General features: G+C 36.6%; 1 protein-coding gene across 1 annotated transcript; it reads left to right on the forward strand.

Annotated features, from left to right (window-relative positions):
• Positions 1–1,908: 1,908 nt before the first annotated feature.
• Positions 1,909–6,957, forward strand: slc40a1 (solute carrier family 40 member 1). Its single transcript, XM_056237720.1, has 8 exons — positions 1,909–2,216; positions 2,357–2,424; positions 2,944–3,103; positions 3,243–3,358; positions 4,099–4,225; positions 4,931–5,179; positions 5,772–6,392; positions 6,620–6,957. Exons 1-8 carry the CDS (start codon positions 2,183–2,185, stop codon positions 6,931–6,933), a joined length of 1,689 nt encoding a protein of 562 aa, XP_056093695.1. The 5' UTR covers positions 1,909–2,182; the 3' UTR covers positions 6,934–6,957.
• Positions 6,958–10,468: the final 3,511 nt, after the last annotated feature.

Below are 10,468 nucleotides of genomic sequence, written 5' to 3' on the forward strand. Positions count from 1 at the left end.
GTATAACGACACAATCCTCTATGTTTGTTTTGTGATTAGACATATCATTGCATCACGGTATTTAAAAACAATCAAACCGAGCAAAGCATTACTTCACTTTTTATGCATTATCATGTCCAAAAAAAAAAAAAAATTCACGAGATTAGAAAAACATGCTATTACTTTTGCCATGAGCTTCTGCGTCAGAAAGAAAGCATCTATGGTTCCATGAAGAACCTTTAACATCCATAGTACCTTTCCATTGCACAAAACAAAAGGTCTTTATAGTGAAAAGGGGTTCTTTAGATTAAAATGTTCTTCACACTAAGTAAATAAATGTTTTTTTAAGAACTGTTCACTCAAAAGGTTCTTTGGGAAACCAAAAATGGTATAGCCATTTTAGCAAAACATGTATAGCCAATTTTAATTGAAGCATGTCCACTGAAACTAGAAATTACTTTATGAATGATAAAATACTCTAGTGCCTCTCATGGTTAGGCAATAATTGGGTTGGAGAAGTGAGTGTGGAATAACTTTCCTTCAAACTGAAAGCAGAAAACAAAACTTTCCTTGTAACATTTCACATTATTTTTGTTTCTGTGCTGAAGCTGCTGTGTGTTACTGACCTGAATAGAATAAATCTGGATACTATTGGGAAGAGGCATATACTGCCAAACTGTTGGGAAATAGCTGTCAGTAATCCAAAGTGCAACCAAGAACAGTGAGAAAGAAAAATGTTCCAGTACTGATTGTAAAAATAAATCTATCTAGATTGATATTCGGTATATAAGACAAAGTGGACACTGATTGTATGGAAAGTTGAAAACCCTACTAATTGGCAATAGTTTCTAGATTTCCATGAATCAGTAATGTTCATCAAGGCCTGTGTTGTAGAATTACCCATTTGACAGAGTTTTACAGTACCATGCACCCTTTAAGACCTCAAATTCAACAGGTCACCCATCAAACTGTCACGGTGACATAGCCTAAAGAGATTGTTGATACTGATATGGGTTTTTTAATGGGCAATACCAATTTAATGGACATTGGTGCATCTAAGAAACCTTGCTGTGGTAAGTGCTTTACTGATTTGTTTGGCAGTAGGATGCTGTGTACAAAAAAGTTTAGACCTTAAAGGGATAGTTCACCCAAAAATGAAAATTCTGTCATCATTTCCTCACCCTTATGTTTTCCCAAACATGTATGAGTTTCTTTCTTCTGTTGAACACAAAAGAAGATATTTTTTGAAGAATATTAGTAACCAAACAGTTGATGGTACCCATTGACTTCCATAGTATTTTTTTCCAAATATGAAAATCAATGGGTGCTGTCAACTGTCTGGTGACCGATATTCTTCAAAATATTTTCTTGAGGTTGAGTAAATGATGACAGAATTTATATGTTGGGGTGAACTATCTCTTTAAACACTTGACTGCAAGTAACTTGCCTAAATTAAGAATTTCCACCATTAATTCTCATTAAAAACATTTTGTGACAACATGCCCCAATGCCATCTATATTGTTGACCCTTTGCCTACTTCATATGTTAAATATAAGAATGTTGAATTTTACCTTTGGAGGAAAGAATTCAAAACCATTTTAATTTATAAGGGGTTTAAACTTGGTGTTTGTAATCATTTTGGCGCATATGGAGAAACAAACATTTGTGACAACAAACTAGCCCCCGGTCTCCCCCTACAATAACATTTTTAGACTTGTTGATTGCCGCAACGAGGCTATTTTAAAATACCTATTTATTTTGCAGATTCATCTAGTGAATCAAAATCATGACATTGATCTTTTCAGATGAGCTTGTGTTATTAAATATGTTGCTGTGTCACGGAAACTGGTTCTGTCTTTGTTGAGCGCAAAAGGGGCGGAGTCTATTTTCGCAGTATATCAGCTGTCTGTTAGACTGTCCGTGTCTGTGAGATAAACACGGAGCTCGGCTGCATCCGTGAGCGCGGCTCTGGCCCTTTCGGGAGTTATATGTTTTTGCACATTTAGTTGTTCTAGAAAGGTTATTTCTCTCCAACTTCAGCTACAGTGTTGGCTAAGTTAGGAGAGGAGAGAAGGGAAATATTCGTGTTTTGCGCAGGAAATATTTGCATCGAGGATTTACTTTGCCCGTTTAACCCGAACCCTTACAAAAGAATCTAAAGCTTGACAAAACCGAACAAATACAATCGATATATAACACACAATGGACACCGCTGCATCTAAGAAACCTTGCTGTGGTAAGTGCTACTGATTTGTTTGGCGGTAGGAATCTGTGATAAATTAAGCGCCTTTGGCTTGACCAAAATAATAAATAACCTTGCACTTGAATTATTCTCATCGCACTTCTGCACTTTCTACATTTTCTCTGTCTCTTCAGAAAGAGTCCGCGAATTCTTCACGTCTGCAAAATTCCTCATTTACCTCGGACATGCTCTGTCAACATGGGTGAGAGATTTTTTGCATTATCTTTGGTTGACAGCTCTCGTTCTTCTTTTAATGTATCAGTCACAACAAAAATATTTTTTATTATAAACATTTTATTACATTTTATTGATTATTTATGAATATTTTAGATTACTGAAGGCTGTCTTACATTTGTTTGTCTTACATTCAGGGAAATTCAGCGTTACCTTTTTTCATAAAAAGTTTGTTATTTCAATGTTTATGTGAACTTTAAATAACAAAAACAATTGGTTTTGATATTACTAAGAGATAATATCTACCATGACAGCAGAGTGACAGTTTGAAGATCATTAATTTTACTCCAAAACATTATATTCATTATTTCAGTATTATATTCATTATTTTATTAATATGTTGTCTTATATAAATGTGTTGATCCATATCAGCTAACATATAAAGCTGCAAAATACTACTGACAGTGACAACTAATTTTTTTGCATGATTCCTTATTTCAATCACAAAATTACGTTGACTGATGATCATTGTGTTATTATGTTACAGGGGGATCGGATGTGGAATTTTGCTGTGGCTGTGTTTTTGGTGGAGCTGTATGGCAATAGTTTACTCTTGACAGCCGTGTATGGACTGGTGGTTGCGGGGTCCGTCCTCTTACTGGGCGCTATTATTGGTGACTGGGTGGACAAAAACCCCAGACTGAAAGGTAAACATGGCGAAGCCCAAACCACGGAGCATGCAGGATTATTGTGAAACATGACACATTAATTACTCATTAATTATGCCAGTTATTCCAACATTTTTACTGAATGCAACTGAGTCTGGATTTCTTTCTTAATATTCAGTGGCGCAGACATCTTTGGTTGTCCAGAACAGTGCTGTCATTCTCTGCGGTATCCTTCTGATGGTCGTTTTCCAGTATAAAGAACAGCTTTCTAACATGTATGACGGATGGTTGCTGGTGAGTTTGATTCCTAGCAAAATTCTGACACTATTTATTTATCAGTATTCGCTGAGTAAATAGTTCTTCGAAAGCACAAAGAACTAACCCATATTTATACTATACACAATAAAGAAAGTCGTCATTTCCATGAGCAGAACATTCTTGTTGCAGTTCTTTGGCCTCCAGTTTCGTTTTTTTACTCCATTTTTATGCATATTGTTTCACTATGACTTGCTGTTTAGAATGTGTGAAAAAAGTTTATTTTTCATAGTTGGCAAAAAATAAGAGAATAATCAGAGTAATTTCAAGCTCCTTATCAATTTCTAACCTATATAGAAGATAATGTTGTCTAAAAAGAGTATGAGGCCATGCTCTTTATTTTGCATGGCCTCAACTTAAGTTCATGTAAGTGAAACACGACACCTTGGAAACAAAACGATGACATGCTGTCAGCAGAATCCAGGGATGTCACATGAGTAGAAAGCATGTTGCTTGCTCAATATTAGTCCTTTGAGTCTGTTAAAAGACTGGAAAGCTTAACATATACAATAACAAACAAAACCTGCTGTTTGTCCCGGTGTCACTGAGGTCGAGAACCCATATAGCAGACAAAATGTGGCTTGTTCAATGAACCGTTTTTTGTTCTGGACTGTTCCTGAAAATTGAGTTTAAGCTTTTTGTGGCAGTGTACTAAAACAATTAACAATATATTGGACACAGTGACGTATTTTTTAATGACATGTTTTTTGTCATTGCAGACATCATGCTACATTATGGTCATCAGCATTGCTAACATCGCTAACCTAGCCAGCACAGCTATGTCCATCACCATCCAGAGGGACTGGGTTGTGGTTGTAGCTGGAGATGATCGGAGCAATCTGGCAGGTCAGGACTTTTAATGTTTCACCTTCTTCAACTTTATTACAGTGGCCCCAAAAAAGTATTTGGACACTTTTAGACACTAAGCCAAGCTAAAAAATATATGAATTTCATATATTTCAGAGTAAACACAGTTGTAGTTCATCACATCCACTAAGTTTAACAATAAAAAAGTGTCCATATCATTTTGTCTTTATTTTTTGACTGATGTTGTTAAATTGAATAACTAGTGTAACAAACAAATAATTTTTAATTTAGTAAATTATTTAGGATTTGTATTTTTTTATTTTATTTAACGGAATGTGGCTTAAGTGTCCAAATACTTTTTTTTTCGACCACTATACTGTCTATAATAATCATTTCACTTAGTCGAGGAAACTCATAAAATGCATTACTGCTCTTTCTCCATCAATCGTCTTATCTTCATAGAGTACTTGCATCAGCTGTCATTTCATATGACTCTCATTATAAACCCATCAATGTACCCAGTGAACCCAGTAACCTCCCTGAAATCCATGAAAGCATAGCTAACACATAGCTTTCTCATTACTGTGGAAAAAACGAAATAAACATTAAAAAATATATATGTATATATTTAGCAAATGTATATAATATATATTAAGCAGCACAACAGTTTTCAGGATATAGAGAATATATCACAGATTTTAACAGTTATTCTCTCTTTTGTTTTCTATATTTCTATTTTGTCAGATATGAACGCAACTGTAAGAATAATTGACCAGTTAACCAACATTCTGGCTCCAATGCTTGTGGGCCAGATCATGTCATTTGGTTCCCATTTCATCGGCTGTGGTTTTATCTCGGGCTGGAACCTGTTCTCCATGTGCTTGGAGTACTTCCTGCTTTGGAAAGTTTATCAGAAGACTCCAGCACTTGCCTTAAAATCAGGACAGAAGAACACTGATGACCAGGAGCTGAAGCATCTCAACATACAAAAAGGTTTGTAATACCACCCAAACTCCTCTGCCACTTTTCACTAATAGAGTCATAGAGTCCCAATACTTTTTATTTTTTTAAGCATTACAAACAAAATCATGTTTTTTGTAGTGAGCACTTTTAGATACAGACTACTATCTAACATAAGATTAACATGAGAAGAATGCAATATTAATCCGCCTTAAAACTGCAAAAGTGATTTTTAACCTCCCAAACTTTGTGCAGAACCCTGTTACCTATGGATTTTTCCCATTACAAAAATTTAACATTCCTTAAAATTGTGACATCCAGGAAGTAAACATTTCATTTGATCAATAAGTTACTCAAACTATAGTGTTAACTGCACTTGTTTTTTTACTCACTATAAACCTGCATATAAGGCATATTATGAAATTTATGAAACTTTTTCACTTTGTTTTTTCTTATTTTTTGAAGATTAAGCACTTTTCACTGATCATTTGCTTTTTTATTTAGTTTCAAATCCTATTTTGTACCCTATTTGTTGAAAGTGCCTTTCATTGTGTATTTTCTAAATGGTATATTTATGAATCTTTACTGAAATTTACTTTTGTGGTTTTCCTATTCACTGTTGCAGAGATTGGAAATACTGAAAGTCCAGTTGAAGGCTCCCAGCTGATGAATGAAACCGTTGAGGTGAAGAAGAAACCCAGTTGCTGCTACCAAATGACTGAGCCCATCCGTACCTTTAAGGATGGCTGGGTAGCCTACTACAATCAGTCCATCTTCTTTGCCGGCATGTCTCTGGCTTTCCTCTACATGACCGTTCTGGGCTTTGACTGCATCACCACGGGCTACGCGTACACTCAGGGCCTGAACGGCTCTGTGCTCAGTCTCCTCATGGGAGCCTCGGCTATATCTGGAATCTGTGGAACGGTGGGCTTCACCTGGATCAGAAAGAAGTGCGGCCTGATCAGAACCGGCTTCATCGCTGGAGTCGTCCAACTGTCTTGCCTCGTGCTCTGCGTGGCATCCGTCTTTGCTCCTGGCAGCCCTTTCGATCTCAGCGTCTCGCCCTTCGAAGAGGTCTTAAAACATCTGTTTGGAGACAGCGGCTCGCTGCGTGAGAATCCTACTTTTGTTCCTACAATTGAACCACAGATTCAGACAAATGCCACTGTTTTTGAGGAAGCCCCCCAAGTGGAGTCCTACATGTCTGTCAGTCTTCTCTTCGCCGGTGTCATTGCTGCTAGAATTGGTAAGTAAATGAGCAACCAACAGGAAACGGGTTGTATTTAGTCCTTATTTTCCATTATCTTCAAGAAGAGGAAAGTGATATCCATATCCATATCTTTTATCACCTGAAAGTTATAAAGCCAACCTTTGAGACCAAATAACAACAAGTCATGTTTGTGATAATTGTGTGCTGGTGCTCTTTTAATGTCACAATATATGTTTTAATTGTTTCTGGTAAATTGCTTTCAGGTCTTTGGTCCTTTGACTTGACCGTGACCCAACTGATCCAAGAGAATGTGATTGAGTCCGAGAGAGGAGTCATCAATGGTGTCCAGAACTCAATGAACTATCTACTTGATCTCCTGCACTTCATCATGGTCATCCTTGCACCAAATCCAGAGGCCTTCGGCCTTCTCGTGATCATATCAGTTTCCTTTGTTGCAATGGGACATATGATGTATTTCAGGTTTGCCTATAAAACCCTCCGAAGTCGACTCTTCCTGTTCTGTTCGCCCGAGCAGAAGCCAGATCCCAATATTCCCTCACTTTCCAACTCTGTATAACTATTTAAAGAGACCGTAAGCCAATTTCTACTTGTTTCGCATGCTGTGTTCTTTAAAAACGTCGCCAGGAACCCATTCCATCTCTTTTATTAACATGCATGCTTTTGGAGTGAGTAAAAATTCTTCTCCATTAGCTAAAATAACAAAGAAGAGACGGAGCTCTGCTTAGAGATATGTATGTCAAAAAAGCATACATTGCTTCCCTTGTTTTTTGTGTTCAAGGTGCTGTAAAAATGGCAGAGAAGTAATTGTAGGAGGAAACACACAAATGGGAATTATGGTTCTTATGCGAAATACCACGCTTTAATAACTCCAAAGCAAAAATTGGCATATTTATTCTATTTTTACATATTTTATATATTGGTTTTTTGACTGTATGGTCATAGTTAATCTTCAGACTAGGTATGTGAGTTTTGCAATGTGTTCTACTTAAGATAGAGTAGTTTTGTAATGTTTGCCCCTCAATGCTTTTAACAAGCCATGGTTAAAGTCTCTTTTATAGTTATTTTGAGTGTTCTAGTTATTCATTCAGTTATGCTTCTATAATGCTTATATATTTATATACATGTAGTCAGTATTCTGTATCTCAGCTTCGGTGGTGCTATTATTACAACTCTTCTGGAAAGCAATGCAGACATATATACAGTTTGTACATGTAACCAAAGTGGATTTTTTTTCACCATGTGGAAGTGAGGGAATTGCAACCGTTTTCTTGTTAACATTCCGAATATTAGTGCTGTGAACATTTCTTGGAGATTTAGGCCCTGATACACTCGCCCCATTGCAACTAGTTTTTAAGACTAGATTTATTTTGTTCTGTTTGATTAGAAAGTGATTTTTAGCACATAATTCTTGTTTTTGCAAAGATTGTTACACAAGCACTTTACGTGATTACACTTTGTCCGTTACGAAATGAGTGCAACGAGACACTTCAGGTTTAAGGTATTTGCACACAATTGATTCACTGCCACCAAAGTTCACAGTCAGGCAGGAATTCTGACATTTTCTTTTCTCAAAACTGGAAGATTCTCAAATTTGCTTCAAAAATGGGATTTTAGAACTAAAATCTCTAAAACACCCTCATGATTTTTACTGCCCTTTAAGTAATGCCACACCTCAGTTTTTCCTTCATGAAAATCATATGCTAATCTAGATGTTCCATAGAACTAAGTAAACATTACAGACCTGCATTTTTAGGTCTATGAGCCGACGCAGGCCACAAACACTCAGGCACCAACAACCTTTTGAAAACCACTGCTGGCTTGACATATAGTTGAGGTATTTTGTAAGTTGTGTAATATTGAGGTTGGACACCAGCATGGCTCCACCATATGCACAGAAAAGAGAAGGGATTGAGTCCAATGTGGACGGCTGGTTTGAAGTGCAGCTGGTCACAAATGCAGGTGCCAAATGAAGTCAATGATTTTTGACTTCACTTGTTAAGCATTTCTAATGTTGAAGATTTCAACAACATCTTGGATGAAGAAGATCCATTTCCACCATTGTGAACATACTGTCGGTCTTTAAACTCTTACTTCATTGCGTCAGTCCATATTGTCTGTATTTCTGCGAATGTGAAGCCTTATTTAGATCTGTAAAATGTTTTTATATTCTTGTGTTGACTACTATTATTTGAATTCCGTTTTGTCCTATGTAATGCCACACAGATCATCTTGCCCTTGACTATTGCAAAATGAAACACTTGCAATAAATTTTTCTTTTAAAATCCAGTTGAATGTAATGTAAGAACAAACATACATTATTCTTTGTAGGAGCATATTGATTCTGTTCCTGTTGTGTGGTATACTTGCAATAATTGTGGTTCACACTCCAATGCAGGGGGAATATACAACTTAAGACTTGTACTGCATCTCACTTCAACTGAAATAAACAGATTTGTATCCAAATGCAACATTTGAGTCGTTGAAATAAGTAGGGGGGGGATTTTAAGACGTCGACTGTGAACCCGCAGGAGCTGGAATACATGCAGCAGCAATTGTACAGGGTCACATTCCTCAGAAGGGTTTGCTGCTAATTTTCTCTAAAAGGCCCTTTCAGACTTTTTTTGGGTTAATGCATTGACTAAAAGCTGAGTTGAGCTTGGCTTGCATGAGAAGCAAAGACAAAGAGCGACCTGATTACTTGCCAGTAACAAACGCAACGCCTCCCATTCTGGGTGGGCGGCAAATCAGGCTGACCTGGCAGGTCTAGAATTAGTATGCAACTGAGTTAACTTTGTGTTTTTACGACCAACAGTGAGAAACATCTATCCAGACAGTCAAAAACGATTAAAGGGATAGTTCACCCAAAAATGAAACTTGTCATAATTTACTCACTCTCAAGTTGTTCCAAACCTGTATGAATTTCTTTCTTCTGCTGAACACAAAAGAAGATATTTTGAGGAATATGGGTAACCAGACAGGCCCAAGCACCCATTGACTCCCATAGTAGGAAAAAAAAAAAATACTATGGAAGTCAATGGGGCCCATCAACTGTTTGATTACAGACATTCTTCAAAATATAATCTTTTGTGTTCAACAGAAAAAAGAAATTCATAAAGGTTTGAAACAACTTGAGGGTGAGTGATAACAGAATTTTCATTTTTGGGTCAACTATCCCTTTAAGGCTGAATGTACTCAAATATTAGTTAAAGCCTGAAGCAAAGTGGGAGCAAAGCTCAACTAAAAATTCGACTTTGCTTGAACTAGAAATCAAGACGTGGGTAAGAGATAAGATATTCTCCTTAGTGTTTCAAAAAGAAAAGTGCACGTGTGAAATAACCTGTGTCCTGAGCAATGAATTTTGTACAACATCAGTCCTAAAAAGGCATATCATAACCATGACCTTTGATACATTTCCTGGAAAGCAGTTCTAATACATAAGGGGTTGACATTCGTTTACCTTGTCTGTAGTTTACATTAGTACACAGAGAAAAAACAACAACAGGATTGAAGGAACTGTGAGGTGTTACGAACACATGACCGGCAAACATTTGATCAAAACCACTCATAAACCATTAAAACAGAACAGCCTAAGCACCTTAGACTGGTTGGCTTTTTTATATTTATGCTCACGTGTATATATATACAGGTCCTTCTCAAAAAATTTGCATATTGTGATAGTTCATTATTTTCCATAATGTAATGATAAAAATTAAACTTTCATATATTTTAGATTCATTGCACACCAACTGAAATATTTCAGGTCTTTTATTGTTTTAATACTGATGATTTTGGCATACAACTCATGAAAACCCCAAATTCCTCAGACTCAAAAAATTAGCATATTTCATCCGACCAATAAAAGAAGTGTTTTTAATACAAAAAAAAAAGTCAACCTTCAAATAATTATGTTCAGTTATGCACTCAATAGTCATTACTTGGTTGGGAATCCTTTTGCAGAAATGACTGCTTCAATGTGGCGTGGCATGGAGGCAATCAGCCTGTGGCACTGCTGAGGTGTTATGGAGTGTTGGGTCTTGTGTCTCTCAACTTTCTCTTCACAATATCCCACAGATTCTCTATGGGGTTCAGGT

Source organism: Rhinichthys klamathensis, unplaced genomic scaffold (genome assembly GCF_029890125.1).
Source record: "Rhinichthys klamathensis goyatoka isolate OS25496 unplaced genomic scaffold, OSU_Roscu_1.1 h1tg000497l_1, whole genome shotgun sequence".
NCBI lineage: Eukaryota > Metazoa > Chordata > Actinopteri > Cypriniformes > Leuciscidae > Rhinichthys > Rhinichthys klamathensis.

Bases quoted from the DNA above. Each gene is read 5' to 3' on its own strand.
- slc40a1 (XM_056237720.1), top strand. From the start codon at position 2,183: ATGGACACCGCTGCATCTAAGAAACCTTGCTGTG. The intron at 2,425-2,943 runs GTGAGAGATTTT...ATTATGTTACAG, and splicing joins GACATGCTCTGTCAACATGG to GGGGATCGGATGTGGAATTT. The intron at 5,180-5,771 runs GTTTGTAATACC...TCACTGTTGCAG, and splicing joins GCATCTCAACATACAAAAAG to AGATTGGAAATACTGAAAGT.